Source organism: Euprymna scolopes, chromosome 46, assembly GCF_053919585.1.
Source record: "Euprymna scolopes isolate OS-2025 chromosome 46, ASM5391958v1, whole genome shotgun sequence".
NCBI lineage: Eukaryota > Metazoa > Mollusca > Cephalopoda > Sepiida > Sepiolidae > Euprymna > Euprymna scolopes.
Genome location: NC_136527.1, coordinates 212,327,021 through 212,344,659, shown reverse-complemented (window position 1 = coordinate 212,344,659; position 17,639 = coordinate 212,327,021). Strand labels below are relative to the sequence as shown.

Sequence of the window (17,639 nt, the reverse complement as noted above, 5' to 3'; positions counted from 1 at the left end):
ATCAATTTAATTTTTTCAAAATAATTTTCAATCAACACTTCAGCAACATTTATAATTCGGTTTAATCCCGATTAAACCTTCAATTAAGGAATTTGCTCGAATAATTCTTCCTTGAAAATTAGTTACCAGGAAGATTCCCCTTCGAGGTTGGAAAGCTTCTTAAAGAATTTGAGTCGCTGTTCAGTGAGGAAATTGGGTGTTTAAATGATATTAAGGTGAAAATAACCATTGATAAGACGGTGAGTCCCAAATTTTGTCGGGCAAGACCAGTGCCTTATGCCATAAAAGCGGATGTGGAGAAAAAGCTAGATCGCCGGGAAACCCAGGAAATTTTCAAAAGAGGGGAGTACCGGAACTCCGGAGATTACAAGCAAACAGTAAATCGGGTATCACTATGTGACAACTACCCCATTTATCGGACAGAAGATATATTTGCTCCTTTGAAAGGGGGTCAGAAATTTACCATGCTCGACTTGCGCCATTCCTATCAACAACTGGAATTGGATGAAGAAACCCAGGAACTGCTAACAGTAAACACTCACCAAGTATTATATACTAGCCCACCAGACTACAATTTGGGGTACACAATACTACAGGGGTTTTCAAAGGAAGATGGACAAAAGATTGAAGAACATCCCTTATTGCAAGGTATGTGTGGACGGCATCTTGGTTTCAGGTAGTGATGACAGTAGTTATCTGAAGAATTTGCAGAATGTATTTGCTGCCCTGGATAAGACCAGATTAAAATTAAAGAAAAGTAAGTGCAAGTTTCTCCTTCCTGAAGTAACATATTTGGGTTTCAAAATTAGTAAGGAAGACACAGCGCCTCTTCCAGATGAAGTAGCCGCCATGACAGTGGCACCTCTGACACAAAACATCACGAAATTAAAAGCCTTCCTCCCGGTACTTAAATATTATCATAATCATTTGCCGAATTTATCAACAATACTGGGACCGCTTCATAGCTTTATGAGGAAGGCTGCTCCCTGAGTATGGAGTGCTGGACAAACAAGGGCCTTTGGAGACCTATTTTAGTACAAGTGGATGCTTCTCTCTATAGACTGGGAGCTGTAATAGCTCATAAAATTGAATATGGAAGGAAGAAACTAGTATGCTACATATCACGAACGCTGCCTGGGTCAGAACGGAATTATACGCACATTGAGAAGGAGGGGCTGGCTTTAGTCTTTGCAGTGAAAAGGTTCTGATACAACTGCGTGGTCGGAAGACCCAAGTGGAGACAGAACAGAAGTTGAACACAGTTCAGGACAAGTTGTGATAAAGAGGTCTAGGAGACTTGCATACTGGCCGTCAATATCGGGAACACGATCTGAGTGAGGTCATAAGAAATGGAGAAATCATAACAGAACCTCCCCTCATCATCGGTCTTCTTTGCGTGAGTTAAACATTTCACATTGTGAACATTGAAGTTTCCACAGACCTGAATATTAGCTGAAGGATAAGCAGATAGGGCGTGGTCAATTTTCTCAAGTATGCTTTTAAAAATAGTAACTCCGCTATTGTGGGGGCGATAGAGAGCAAATATAAATGTAGTAGTTTGAGTAAGTGCAACCTGGGAGCACATATAGGGTAAGTTACGATCTTCTCTGGATATGTCCCTACCACATGGAAAGCCATCTTTTATATAGGCACATATTCCATGCCCATGGTGATGTTGAGGGTCAGATTTGGAAGTTAAATTAGAGTATCCTTTAATTATGAACTCATCTAGGGAAATGGTCTGTCTAATGCCAGTTTCACTTAGAAATAATATGTCTGGTTTAGTCTCCTGTAATTGGGTTTCAACCTCTGGAAGGTTAGAACATAGACTCCTTATGTTCAAGAAGAAGAAATGGTAGCGTAAGTCTACGTTAAAAGTTGGTTTAATCGTGTGTGTTTTTATTGAGACTTTTCATGGTGGAATTTTTGGATTTGTGGACTTGGTCGACAGACTTGCTTGAAGCAGAGCAGAGAGGGAAAGTAAGAGAGAAATAAAAATGAAGAAATATTTTTTGTAACACATGAAAAGGTAATATGGCATCGAGAGGCCCTACCAGAAGCTACTGCATTGTCCAGAATCTTTTCACCAAATGGCAATACAGCAGCCCCAGTTCTTTGCACCTGCTGATAGGACAGCCTCCTTAGTGGTTAACCAGGTGGATAACGTCAACTCAGATGAAACGTTTATCTCCAGCACCCTTACTAGTGACATGGCTACAAGGATAGACATAGATACAGAAAATCACCGACAAACTGGCGGCTGTTCACGCAAAAATACTGCCAACCTAGAAAACAGGTTTTTCTTCTCCCTCTGTCAGAAAAATCACTCATTAAAAATGAGGACTGAAAGACAAATAAAGAGAAATGAGAGTAACGGGAGCTGCCGATAATGCATCCACAAAAATATTTTTAATGGAGAGTAGACAATGCATTGTGGATGCAAAACAAAAATATTATTTAGTATTGTACTTAATAAAATTCCATTTGGTGTGTTTAAGAGGGGGTTAGGTGAAAGATTCCTCTCTCACCAACTGAAAATGAAAACAATTTCCAAATATATTACGCTATCAACTTGGAAAATATAAACATTTAAGGATTCGGCACATCTTTCCACGAGAAAACCATTTACACAGTTAATAAAACAATGAAATAAAAATAAAGATTAAAAACTGAAATAAATATAATATGAACACTTGCATTTAGAAAAGAAATATTACAAAATTCATAACTTAACTGACGGACGGGGAAAGGGGAAATGTCATAAGAAGAAAAAACTAATTGCCTGAAGCATTTCTTTTATTTTGCTAATGATCTTACAAAAATAAATCAAAATAATTTTTATGTGTAATTATTTTATTCACTAGATTGATGTATAAAGATTTTTGTAAAAATAAACGGATCAAGTAAAGATTAGATACCCCGTAGCAAACGACAAAAATAGGCGAACAATTCAAGGGGCACCGTTTGTTCGACCTTGACATTTTTTTTCTTTTAAATCTTTAAAAGTTTTGTAAATATATATTTTTTTTTCAATCTTGCTCGCGAACATTCGAATATGTCTGCTATTTGTCCTGTTTACAAGTTTAGAAACAACTAACGGCAATGTCAAGGTCGAACAGACGGTGCCCCTTGAATTGTTCGCTTATTTTTGTCGTCTGCTACGGGATATCTAATCTTTACTTGATCCAAATAAACTTTATTCAATTTAATCTTTAGAAAAAAAAAATGATATGCCCTGTGGTTGCGATAATCAAGAAACTGTATTCCGTGAATGAAATAAAGGGATAAATATGTACTGTACATTTAAATAATAAAAAAAGGAAAGTTTATTAACGTATTTACGGAGAGACAATGTGTAGTGTTTATCATGTTCAAGATCAGGGAGGGTCTTTCTTCTCGTATATCCGGTGACCAATGTTTGCAATTAAAGGGACATAACTCTCAGAAGAGTTACCTCCCCCTGAAACAATATATAAGGTAAATAAAAGAGCGTTTGATCAAGTTACACGGCGAGCAGTAGATTGTAAAGTATTGATTTGTGTCCTTTTTCTATTCTCTACCATATTCACACCCGGGAGGCGGTGCATCATTTTACAACATTAAACTACTTCTCTATCAAAGACACGTAATGCATGGGAGGATGGCACAACCCATGACAAATAAAGCCTCTCTTGAACTAGCTACAATGATGATAACGCAAAACATGGCTGAAATGAGCAAACAAATTAGAAACAGGTACTACACTTTCATTATTGTCCGTTTAATGCTGATTTTCTGTTAAACAGGCAGACTAATAAGCAGGTTTAAGTCTGGATTAATGAGTGAAGGTCATCGTAAGTTTAACCGAATCGAGTTTGATAACAATAAGTTGCAAATTCCATAACGTATTTTTGTCATTTGACTTCGCATTTTATGCAATTCCTTCCTCTTATTTATGTTGTTTGAGTGAAATATTTAGATTTACAAATTGTTAACAGTAGTTCAACAAATCCAAATAATAATGAAATGTTCAATCTTAAAAATAAACCTGATATAATTTCTTTTTTAATCAATTGAGCACGAAATAGAAATTTACAATAGAATTACTTAAAAGGCTTTAGACTTGACAAATATAATCTAAACTTGAAAGGAAAACAATTCGGCACACATAACTAATGAACGGACATTTTTACACAAGGAACAAAATAATGATTTCACCGTTTTACGATGACCTTTGTTCTTTTGCAGTTGGTTTTCCCTTTAAATAATTTCACGTTTAAATCGTGTTTTTCATCTTTTAATTTAGATTGTTAGGTATTTTCATATATTCTATTTCTTCATGAAGTGAACACACAAAACGAAAGTATCAATTTACTAAAGAAATCATAACAAACAAAACAAACTTTCCGTTTTGAATACCAAAAAAAAAAAAAAAAAACGACACTTTCCTTGTATTGAATTCCCTGAATGAAAAGTAAGTTTCTGTCTTTTTTATTATTTTTAAACACATTTAAAAAAATATCATTCAACAACTCTAAAATTATCCTGAATATTTAAATAAGTTTATTTTATTTCTTAATGACAAGATAAAAGTTGTATCAATTTACCAAAGAAATCATAACAAACAAAACAAATTTTCTGTTTTGAAAAAAAAAAAAAGAAATGAAAAAACGACACTTTTCACGTATTGAATTTTCTGAGTAAAAGGTAAGTTTCTGTTTTTATTTTTAAACATTTTTTTAAAATGTCATTTAGCAACTTTAATGCAATCTTAAACAAGTTATTTTTTTTATTGCAATCCAATATGAAAAATAAGTTATTTTTTACGCTTTTAAAAAATTCGTTTGAATAATCTGAAACAGAAAAGCAGTTTGTATTTTGCACCTCAGAAATATTGATTCTTAAAAAAAAAGTCTAATTACAAAAAAAAGGTTTGTTTTTATTGCGATCCTATTAAAATATTTATTCCACGGTAAATCTTTACAACGTGACCCAGCGTGCTTTAACTCCTAAAAAAAGGAAGATCTATCTTTTATTTTTTTCCTAATGCGTTTACAAGGTCTTTATAAATAATATGAAAGAAGAAATTTTGAAAAAAAAATAGCATTTTATATCAATTTAACGTCAATGAGCACCCACTTTTTGGCCACCTAGCGTTCAACGAGACATGTCACCCCTAGCATTTTTTCAAGTTTTGTGATGGGGGGGGGGGGGGGCAGCAAAACATGAAAAATTAATTTTTTGGGCGGGGGGGGGGGCAGGAATTACATTTGATACAAATTTGTAATTTGAAACACATATCATTTTTGTAAATTTTTTATGAGACCATTCTGTACTTTCACCTAACAATTTTATAAATAAAACGAACCTCAAAATATGTCAACTTTAATTATTATTTTTTTTTTTTTTTGGTGATGGGGGTGAGATTACATCAGACACGTAAATTAACGAAAAATTTCATATTGATATTTTTTAGAATTAATTTTTGGTAAATGTGGCCCGGTAGATCAACACACAATCTACCTTTAAAAACTTGTTTTCAAAGGTTTTCGGGTGTACTGAAAGCGAATATCGTATTTAAAATTGAGGCCGGTAACTAGTTTTTAGGATATTGCAAACATTTACAAAAATAATAAATGAATGTTATATTTTATTTATTTATTTCTCTTTTTTTTTTAAATTATTTATAATAATAATAATAATAATAATAATAATAATAATAAAGATTAGCTCCACATTATATTGTAATTACATTATGTCGTCCCCCTCGTTTCTGTGCGCTACATAAAGAATATAGCCACAACTTTACATTGCAACATCAAACATGCGGAAAAGTATGTTTGAAATATTAAAAAAAACTAGTTGCCAGCCTTAATTTTAAATGCAATATTCGTTTTTAGCACACCGCGCACCTTAGAAAACAAGTTTTTAAAGGTAGGTTTTGTTGGTCTACCAGGCCATATTTACCAAAAATTCATTCAATTCATTGTGTTCTTTTGTTTCAACCAACACCCAAAAAATGTTAATTAAATTTATCGTTATTTTTATGGATCGAATGTAGTTCTCCACCCAACGCCCTTCCCCAAATTAATTTGTCATGTTGTGGCACCCGTTTTGTTTATGCAAATAAAATTGAATTTGTCATGTTTGTCCCCTCCTGCACACCTCTCTGTCATCAAACTTGAAAAAAATATACGAATGACATGTTTCATTGAACGCTAGGTGGCCAAAAAGTGAGTGATCATTTTACGTTAAATATATATAGAAATGTGATCTATGCTAAAATGTTAAACTTTATGTTTTTTTCAAAATTTCTTCTTTCATATTATTTATAACGGTTGTTTAAACATATTAGGCAAAAAACGTAGATCTTTGGGGGGATATTTTAGGGGTAAAACGACGCTACGTCATTTTACTGATTTTGCTATGTTTTATAACATGAATAAAAAATATATGAATCTTTGATTAAAAAAATATTCCTTAAAATATGCTATTCAATGTGACAATAAGATTTTTGTCAAACTTACATGATTTTTGTAAAACTTACATGATTTTTAAGAAAATAATAATGTTCACCATAAACAAAATAATTTAATTCGAAGTTGGTCGAATTGTTAGACAACTGAGCACAAAAACGACTGTTTTTCCGATATTTGTTTTAAAATATTTTTAAAACCAGTTTTCCGTGGGAATTGTCATGTTTTATTCAATATTTCAGAATAGGGAACACTTTTTTTTTAAATAAATTTTACATAAAAATGAGCACGCATTTATTGACCATCACCAATTAACAGAAACTTAATATAAAAAAAATAATTGGTAATAATTACTATCGAAGTCAACATAGTTTTGCTGCTAAAAAATCAAAATCTACTTTTTATTTGCCATTTAGTTTGGGGTGAAAATGTAATAAAAAAAATAATATGGTTGATTTAAATTTTATGATCTGTTTATAGTATTTGAAATATTTTGTCTTTGAGCCAATCATATATGACAACAAGAACTGTTCGATGTGAGACTTCTTTTCAACTTTGTCTTCGATGAAGATAGTTATGGTATTTTGAGCAATCCATATATGACAACAAAACTCAATGCATTTGCTAATGTGGACGTCTATGATTATCTCAATTTAAGGTAATTTTAAGCAACGTTAAAAAAATCCCCCTTTTTTACAAGGTTTTGTATTATTCTCAACTTATTTGCCAGTGTATTATTGATTCGTAAACTAAAAATATATTCGTATTGATATTTAAAGAAAATGGAACATAAGTTAAACAATTGCAGTTACATATAATTTTATATCAACATTGTATGTATTACAGATGAACTATTAAAAAGCTTTTTTGATTTTCCCACAAGAGTAGTTAGTCTTATATTGTATTTCATTGTATTTATCTTGTAGTATTGTATATATAAGTACTAATGTTTTATCTCTCACTAAGATCTAAATCATAAAAACATTAAGAAGACTATATTTTAAGCAAAACGTCTATCGACTGGCTCTGTGTCAAGTTAGAAAATATTTGGTTATTTTTCTAACTTGTCTCATATGACTTTTTTATAATAAATTAATGCAAAAATTGTAAGTTTAATCCAGTAAGATTGACAACAATAAACATGTAGATGCAAATACTAAAAGTATTGAATTTTATTTTTTACAGATGTTCCTGATTGAATTCTATTATACAATTTTAATGTAGTATAATTTTTAAAAAAATATATTATTAACAGTTATTAGTTTATTTGGAAGACTACAGGGACATATGTACGAAGATATTCAAATTATTTAACGAATTTTATGAAACAGGTAAAATCACAATACATCTTTAAAAGGTGATATGAATTTTTATATCTGTTTAATGTTCAATTGTGTAAAATATTCTTGGTCTGTAAAATCTGTTACTGATACATATGAGAAGTCACACTATGAAAATGATTCCCACTTAAATAAAGCGAAACTCTTGTGAAATGTGGGGATATTCTTGTTTTAATAAATAAATGATAGGGACACACGAGGAAAAAGCTACGTTATTGTGAAATGTGTGATTATTCCTGCCCCCCAAAAATCAACGAGAACCATGAAAAATAACACTCGAGAAAAAGCACATTCTTGTGAATTGTGTGGATATTCTTGTTCCCAAAAATCAAAGTTAGTAATACATATGCGAACTCACACCGGAGAAAAACCTTATTCTTGTGACGTGTGTGAATATTCTTATTCTGAAAAATCATCTTTAGTGAAACATATGAGAACTCATACTGGGCAAAAGCCATATGCTTGTGATGTGTGTGGCCATTCTTTTTCAGATAAAAAATCTTTAGTGAGACATATGAGAAGTCACACTGGGGAAAAACCACATTCTTGTGTAGTATGTAGACATTCGTTTTCTCAAAAATCAAACTTAGTGACACATATGAAAATTCACATTGGGGAAAAGCCACATTCTTGTGAAGTGTGTGGTTATTCCTGTTCTCAAAAATCATCGTTACTGGTACATATGAGAACGCACACTGGAGAAAAGCCCCACAGTTGTGAAGTTTGTGGATATTGTTTTTCTGTAAAAACATCGTTAGTTCTACATATGAGGACGCACACTGGAGAGAAACCACATTCTTGTAAAGTATGTGGATATTCTTTCTCTAGAAAATCAAATTTAATGAGTCATATTAGGACTCACACTGGGGAAAAACCATATTCCTGTGAAATGTGTGCATATTCTAGCTCTGAAAAATATTCTTTAATTAGACATATGCAATCGCATACTGGTGAAAAGGCAACGAGAACCATGAAAAATAACACTCGAGAAAAAGCACATTCTTGTGACGTGTGTGGATATTCTTGTTCTCAAAAATCAAAGTTAGTAATACATATGAGAAAGCATACTGGCGAAAAACCATATTCTTGTGAAGTGTGTGAATATTCTTGTTCTGAAAAATCATCTTTAGTGAGACATATGAGAACACTCTGGAGAAAAGCCACATTCTTGTGTAGTGTGTGGATATTCTTGTTCGGAAAAATCAAATTTAATGAAACATATGAGAAGTCACACTGGGGAAAGGCCACATTCTTGTGAAGTGTGTGGATATTCTTGTTCGGATAAATCAAACTTAGTAAAACATGAAAACTCACACTGGGGAAAAACCACATTCTTGTGAAGTTTGTGGATATTCATGTTCTGAAAAAAGATACTTACTGACTCATATAAGAACTCACACTGGGGAAAAGCCATATTCTTGTGAAGTTTGTGGATATTTTTGTTCTGAGAAATCGTCGTTAGTGAGACATATAAAAACTCACACTGGGGAAAAGCCACACACTTGTGAAGTTTGTGGACATTCTTTTTCTTTAAAAACATCGTTAGTTCTACATATGAGAATGCATACTGGAGAAAAGCCACATTCTTGTGAAGTGTGTGGAAATTTTTATTCTGAAAAATCATCTTTAGTTAGACATATGAGAACTCACACTGGGGAGAAGCCATATGCTTGTGAAGTGTGTGGGCATTCTTTTTCAGAAAAATCAACATTAGTAAAACATATGAGAATTCACACTGGAGAAAAACCATATTCGTGTGAAGTGTGTGGATATTCGTTTTCTCAAAAATCAAACTTAGTGACACATATGAAAATTCACATTGGGGAAAAGCCATATTCTTGTTCTCAAAAATCATCGTTACTGGTACATATGAGAACGTACACTGGAGAAACGGGAAAAGACAACAAAATATCAGGACCTTAAAAATGATCTAAAAGCAACATGGTCTCTGAAAGAAATAAACATCATACCAGTTGTGACAGGAGCAACTGGCCTAATAAAAAAGAACCTTCAAAAATACTTAGAAGCAATCCCTGGAAAGCCAAGCTGTAAGGAAATACAGATAGCAGCCATAAAGGGAACAGTGTCTATTCTTAAATGAGCCCTCGGATATAAATTTCAATTATAATAGAATCAAGTGTTAGCCCCAGGAAGGAGCCCCTTGATCTCTTCAAACTAACAAAAGTAAAATAAAAAAGAGAAAAGCGACATTCTTGTGTAGTGTGTGGATATTTTTTTTTCTCAAAAATCAAATATAACAAAGGAAATTAGCATGACATGAAAACTCACATCGGAAGAAAAGCCAAATTATTGTGAAGTGCGTGGAAAATTGTTGTTCAATAAAATTATCGTTACATATGAGAACACACAATAAGGAAGCACTTAAAGGAACAACAATAAAAAGTAGGGAGAAAATTTACAAAAAAGGAAAAGATATATTCTCATGAATATGCTTGTTCTAAAAATCAAATTTAATGCTACATGAGAATTCACTCAGCAGTAACAACAAGTGCAGATTCTGTCATAAAGAATTTAAATGTGTGAGCCATGTGCCATCTAGTTGTAAGGACACAATGGAGTGTGGAAATATCTCCAATAAAATATCTCTTAAAACATGAATATCCAATGTAGTAGACTAGGGAGAACAGAGCATATCAATTTAAAGTAAGTTAATATCAATTTAAAGTAAGTTCATATCAATTAAAATATATTAATATCAATTTAAAATATATTAATATCAACTTAAAAAGGCGTAATGAGTCTGGTCTTAACTGAAATGGAGAACACTAAGGACTTATGAATTTTTGAGATGAGGATTGGTTATTTGTATTATTATTCATTGGACTACTGTTCTCATATTGAGTGTGATCTTTACAACGTTTCGGTCGATATAACCTCCGACCTTCTTCAGGTGTATATTGTCGAACTTGAGGATGTTTCTGTCAAACTCGGGAATTTGGACGGAAGTTCGAATGGAACCCTTTTTTATTCATGGGGGTAGCGTGCTCTTGTTCCATCAGCCATGACTGGATAGAGGTCCTAAGTAATTCCCAAATGTATTTTTCGATCGCCCACACTGAAGATTGAACCTTCAACCTTCATGAGAATATTACCTTTACAATTGTTTTTTCCAGTACTCTAACCACTGCGCCAGGGATCCTTGCGAATTTTAGGAGCCTTAAACCTACTTTTATATTTCTAGTTGTAAATATCACTATTTATTACTAATTATTACCATATATTAATGTATATCTATATCTATACTTATTACTTGTATGCATCAATTTTTTTACTTATCACTTGTATATATTATCTATTGTTTATAATTGCTGGTTCCCATATCGTATTAAATTCTATACTAGGTCTACTTAGCAGTTGAAGTGCCTTGAAAGTTAGTTTGGGTACTTTTCTAATATAGCATTCGGAAGCTTGTCCTTGTCATATATATATATATATATATATATATATATATATATCAGACCAATATTAAATGCTTAACTGGAAACATATATGAAAATTTGAAATATTAAAATCAAAAGAACGAAACACAAACTTGTTTAGAAAACTATTTCGAATATTTGTCAGCAAGCTAAAATGTCAAAGAAGAGAAAAAATTTGGTGGGAGAATTTTGTAAAGTAATAAACTGTTGTTATCTCTTTCAAATGTGTTGAATAAATACCATTATTGCTGTTTTCTTCAGAAATAACGTACTTCCCAATATGAAACTGAGTTCCTTTTTATATACATTTCTTAAAACATCAAAAGACAATACTGAGAAAGTTTACCATTTCTCAAGAAATATTTTGCAGCAGTGATAGTCTACATAATCTCTTTGTATATGACAGGATGGAAATGGTAATTGCTCAACCAGTAGCTTAATAATAATAATAAATTAATAATAATAAAGAATATCTTGTTAGTTCAACAGAAAATTAGGGACCTTGTATGTATGATGAGACTAATAGTCCGAAATAAAAATAAAAATTAACATAAAAATGCTCATCTCAAAATAAACAATTCCAATTAAGGAATAATATATATATATACCAATCGGTACGGACCCGACTATGGAAATTCAGATAATGAATAAATGTGGATTTATAAGATCAAAGAATCCAACCTTGATCGCCCTTCGGGGCCCGTGGCGCAGTTGATAGAGACGTTGAATCTCTACGGTTCCAGGTGAACATTGTCTGAAGATAGCGGTTTCAATCCCACCCAAAGCGTGCCAGAGGTAATTGGTCAAAAATGTGGTGAGACGACGACAACTACGGATGGCAGTGATGGCTGAGAATGCAGTTAGGAGATTCGAAGTTCCTATCCGTCGCGGTTACCACCTGACGAAGGCCAGAGGAAGTTGGCCGAAACGTTGTGAACCAATAAAAACAAACAAACAACAACTAATAAAGATGAGACTAATAGTCCGAAATAAAAATAAAAATTAACATAAAAATGCTCATCTCAAAATAAACAATTCCAATTAAGGAATAATATATATATAGGGACCTTGTATGTTAAGCATTGTGACTTTCATCAACCACTGTGGTAATGATATTGGATTTCCATTACACTATATCTTGTAAGTTTAGCATTGTGACCCTTCACAAACCACTGTGGTAATGGTATTGGATTTCCATTACACTATACCTTGTAAGTTTAGCATTGTGGCCCTTCACAAACCACTGTGGTAATGGTATTGGATTTCCATTATACTATACCTTGTAAGTTTAACATTGTGACCCTTCACAAACCACTGTGGTAATGGTATTGGATTTCCATTATACTATACCTTGTAAGTTTAGCATTGTGGCCCGTCACAAACCACTGTGGTAATGGTATTGGATTTCCATTACACTATACCTTGTAAGTTTAGCATTGTGGCCCTTCACAAACCACTGTGGTAATGGTATTGGATTTCCATTATACTATACCTTGTAAGTTTAGCATTGTGACCCTTCACAAACCACTGTGGTAATGGTATTTGATTTCCATTATACTATACCTTGTAAGTTTAGCATTGTGGCCCTTCACAAACCACTGTGGTAATGGTATTGGATTTCCATTATGCTATACCTTGTAAGTTTAGCATTGTGACTCTTCAAAAACCAGTGTGGTAATGGTATTGGATTTCCATTATACTATACCTTGTAAGTTTAGCATTGTGGCCCTTCACAAACCACTGTGGTAATGGTATTGGATTTCCATTATGCTATACCTTGTAAGTTTAGTATTGTGACCCTTCACAAACCAGTGTGGTAATGGTATTGGATTTCCATTATGCTATACCTTGTAAGTTTAGCATTGTGGCCCTTCACAAACCACTGTGGTAACGATATTGGAAAATGGTTGTTTTCATGGTATTGGATTTCCAACATACTGAAGCTGAACATGTACATTTTTGTTAATCTCGAATTCATTGAATTATTGAAAAGTTGTTTCATTAAAATTAATTCGGAAAATTCATACATATTTTTATTTAAAAAAAATGAAATTAATGTGGCAACATTTTGTTTCTTTCAAATCCTTGAAACTCATTATATATATATATATATATATATATATATATGTGTGTGTGTGTGTGTGTGTGTGTGCTAAAGTAAAAATTGCTAAAACAAATGGTATTCCGTCATGTTTTTGGGAATTTAGATCCTTCATTAGCTTGACCTGAATTGAGCCTTTTTACTTGTAATTGACGTAAATAAAAGAGGTGTTTGAGTGTGCCAACCACATGCATGAGTTTGACTTTAATTTGATTTAAAAAAATATACTAATTAAGAGACTTTATACTCTTGGTGAAGTTTGCGCAATTGATTTTCTGGCAATGATTTTGAAATGTTTCTCATTATTGTGTAAAATGCTAATAAGTTTAAAAAAACGTATTTGTATTTGATAAAGTAAACTTTGGTAATTCGTCAATATGACAGTCGAGCCCCCCCCCGTCTCCCCAATTTTCGAGTGACCTTGTGCCAAATCTTTTGTTTTTCTGTGTTTTTGTAACATTTCATTAACATATCAAATATGTAACTCAAATGAAACAACTTTGTATTCTTTACGTATATCAAATCATGAATGAAACAAAAAATACGATTCAAAGAATTATTTCTTTAGTTATATTAAAACTGTCTATTCTTTTACGTATATCAAATCACGATTGAAACAAAAAAAATTACGATCTAAAGAAGTATTTCTTTAGTTATATTAAAACTTTCTATTTCTTTATGTATATCAACTCACAAATGAAACAAAAGACATTACGATCCAAAGCATTGTCTTTCTTTAGTCGAGCAGTGTAAGGCGACGTAATAGTTCCAGTTTTTTTTTCAGATGGAAAGGCAGCAACAAAACAATTGTAGTCTTGTACAGCACACGTCATCATCATCATCATCATCATCATCGTCGATATCATCGATAATATATCATAGTTCTTGGCTTTTGGTAAGTGTCGTTAGTTTATGTTTGTTGTTATAAGTAATTGACAACCAAGTTGTGGTTTTATTTAATATAGAATTTTATTGACATATTTACATAAGAGAGATTGAATGTGCGTGTGTAGAGGTCTATGCCATGTTGTTGAATACGTATGTATTAGGCGGTTGACATCAATATTCATATGCCATAATTTACTTGTTACGCGTATTAAAGTAGTTCTATGATAACACTACACCCCCCTTACCAGAAGGAAGAAAAGTAGTACACATTGTTCTGATATTTATTGTTTAAATCTGTTTGGCCTATGGATTTCACGGCCATGTATTGTTATGTTTGGTGTGTGTTTCTTAGTGTTTATTTGGTTTGAGATGCTCAGTCCAGAGTGAGAGTGGGTTTGGTCACAAAAGTGAACATGTTTATGGGTTGCTTTTCCATCTGCTCTGAGATGGACTCTGTTACGTCTTTTTAGCGATCCATCTGGCAATTTGAGGATGTACGATCTAGGTTCTGTATATTTGCTGAGAATTGTTGCTGGTTTCCATTTTCCAGTTTGTTTATCCCACATACGTACGTGTTGTCCAGGGGCAAGTGCTGGTAAGTCATGGGCTGTTTTGTCATGATAGGTTTTTTGTATATCCTGTCTGTGCTTTAGTTCTTCGTAGATATGGTAACGGTTGGGAAATCTGTGATTCGTGATTTTTGCAATCAGGTTCGATTTCATGATGCGACTGTTTAGAAGTTCAGCTGGGCTTGGATGTTTGTGGCTGATAGGCGCTGTTCTTAAACACGGCATTGCAAGGTTAATATCTTTTCTTGCTTGTTTTGCTTTGACTATTGTACTTTTAATGGTTTGAATCTGTCGTTCAATAAAACCATTTGATTTAGGAAACCTTGGAGATGATATGATATGATCGAATTGCCATTTTTGAGCAAATTCTTTACATGCTTCACTGGGGTACTGTGGTCCGTTATCACTAATAACTCTGGTGGGAATACCATGTTCTGAAAATATCTGCTTCATTGTTGATATGACCATGTTGCTTGTGGCCATGCCATTCTTTTTCCGTATGATTGGGAATTTACTATAATAATCGGCAATTATGAGGTATTCCTGGTTGTTACAGTGGAACAAGTCAGTGCCAACAACTTCCCATGGTCTGCTAGGGATGTCATGTGGTTGTAAAGTTTCCCTTGGTTGTGCTGGGAGGTTTCCCTGGAATATTGAACACTTTTTGATCATGTTCTCAATATCAGTGTTAATTCGCTCCCAGTAGACAGTATCTCTAGCTTGCAGACGTGTCTTTTCGATACCTTGATGGCTGTAATGTAGTTGGTCCATGATAGTTTTCTGCTGGTTTTCAGGGATAATAATCCTTGAGCCTTTCATGATTATGCCATCACTGACAGATAACTCATCTCTGTATGACCAGTACGACCGAATTGTCGGTGGTACTTCCTTAATTGAGTCTGGCCATCCTGTTGTTATGGTTTCATGTAATTGGTTGAGTATTGGATCAGCCTTTGTTTCCTTTTTTATTTCATTCAGGCGTTCGCTCCTGAATCTCACCAAGTCAACTCGAATATCTAAGTCGATCATGTCAGTGTTTTGAGTACTGGGGAGGCGACTTAGTGTATCAGCTACAGTCATTTCTTTGCCTGGTATGTATTCTACTTGTATCTGGTATCCCTGTAATTTGGTCATCATTCGTTGTAACCTAGGAGGTGCATTGGTCAGTGGTTTCGGTAGTATCATGATTAAGTGTTTATGATCGGTGTGTGCCTTGAACTTCCGTCCATATAGGTAGACATGATATCTGTGAACACCAAATACAATTGCTAGAAGTTCCCTTTCTATGCATGCATACCGTTGCTCGACGTCTGTTAGAGACTTTGATGCATATGCAATAGGTTTTTTGTTTTGTATTAATGCTGCTCCAAGTCCTTTTAAACTCGCATCAGTTTGCAGTATTGGTACTTCATTCGTGTCGAAGTACGTTAATGTGGAATCTTTGGTGATTATTGTTTTAAGCGTTTCAAAGCATACCTTGTGATGCTCTTCCCAGAGAAAAGGTACGTCTTTCTCCAACGAGCCTCTTAATGTATGTGTCTTGTCAGCCAAATTTGGGATGAATGGTGATAAATATGTGATAGGGCCTAAGATTTCTTGTAGTTCTTTTTTGCATGTTGGATATGGCATGTCTTTTAAGTCTAAGTTTTTCTGGGTCTGGGCTAACACCATTTTCACTATATATCATTCCAAAGAAAGATATATTTTTTGATTTTATTTTGCATTTTGTTGAATTAAACACAAGACCATTTTTGCAGCTACTTGCATGAGCCTGTACAAGATCTTATCATGCTCTTTGCCCGTTTTACTATAGACAACAATGTCGTCTGTAATTCCAATTGCTCCGCCAACTTGTTCGAGTATCTGATCCATTTTCATTTGAAAAATGTCCTGGGATACACTTAACCCAAATGGTAATCTCTGGAAACAGTATCTTCCAAAAGGGGATTGGAATGTCGTTAGCAGCTGAGATTCCTGATCCAAATGTATGGACCAATAACCAGCTTTGGCATCAAGTTTAGAGAACAGCTTGTCACCTGCAAAGTGGTGTATTAGCTCCTCCACTGTAGGGGTTCCATGGTGTGGTATTTTTAGCGCAATGTTTAGGTGTCTTTTGGTCTAGACAGATTCTCAGGCTTCCATCTTTCTTGTGTAAATAAGCTAGGCTGGAAACCCAGTCTGTTGGCTCTGTGACTTTTCTAATGATCTTGTTGCTGACCATTTTGTCTAGTTCCTGTTTTATGTTGTCCTTTAGGGCAATTGGGGTTTTTCTTGGTGGGTCAATGTGAGGTTGTACGTTTTTGCTCGTTGTTAACTTGACATGTCCAGGCATAGAGCCTATTTTGTCGAATTGATCTGGATAGATCTGTACCAAGTCTTCGATTTTGTTGATTGGTTTGACTATATTTGTTCTTTCATCATGCAGTGAAGAGTGACCATTTTCAGTATTTCCAATGATGGTAGTCCTAGAATTGCTGGTCCATTTACATCTACTATATAGAAGGTGTTTTCGGTTTGGCAGTTGCATGGTATACTGATATTGCCATAGCACTTTATCTGTGTTCCATTGTAGGCTATTAATTTTTTGTTCTTTGTTTTTTTTTAGTTTTGGGAAGCCATCAGTGGTTAATTTCTCAGGAAACATTCTACGGAATGTAGAAATTGGTAATGTATTACCTTGGGCTCCAGTATCGACTTTAATTCGTAGTCTGTGAGTCCCGTTTCGATTAGGTAATTTTATATTTATATAAGCGAAGGCTTCATCTCTCTGTGTTTGAGAGGGTGTGTTAATGGTGGAAAAAGTTAAATTTTCGAATTGTTCATTTAGTTCCTGGCTGTTGTTCCTG

The 17,639-nt window shown here is 33.7% G+C and overlaps 1 protein-coding gene across 1 annotated transcript; it reads left to right on the top strand.

Annotated features, from left to right (window-relative positions):
- The first annotated feature begins 7,663 nt into the window (after positions 1–7,663).
- On the top strand, positions 7,664–17,422 carry LOC145270353 (uncharacterized). Its single transcript, XM_080126003.1, has 2 exons — positions 7,664–8,753; positions 17,399–17,422. Exons 1-2 carry the CDS (start codon positions 8,058–8,060, stop codon positions 17,420–17,422), a joined length of 720 nt encoding a protein of 239 aa, XP_079982129.1. The 5' UTR covers positions 7,664–8,057.
- Positions 17,423–17,639: the final 217 nt, after the last annotated feature.

Bases quoted from the DNA above. Each gene is read 5' to 3' on its own strand.
- LOC145270353 (XM_080126003.1), top strand. From the start codon at position 8,058: ATGAAAAATAACACTCGAGAAAAAGCACATTCTTGTGAATTGTGTGGA. The intron at 8,754-17,398 runs GCAACGAGAACC...GTTTTTTTTTAG, and splicing joins AATCGCATACTGGTGAAAAG to TTTTGGGAAGCCATCAGTGG.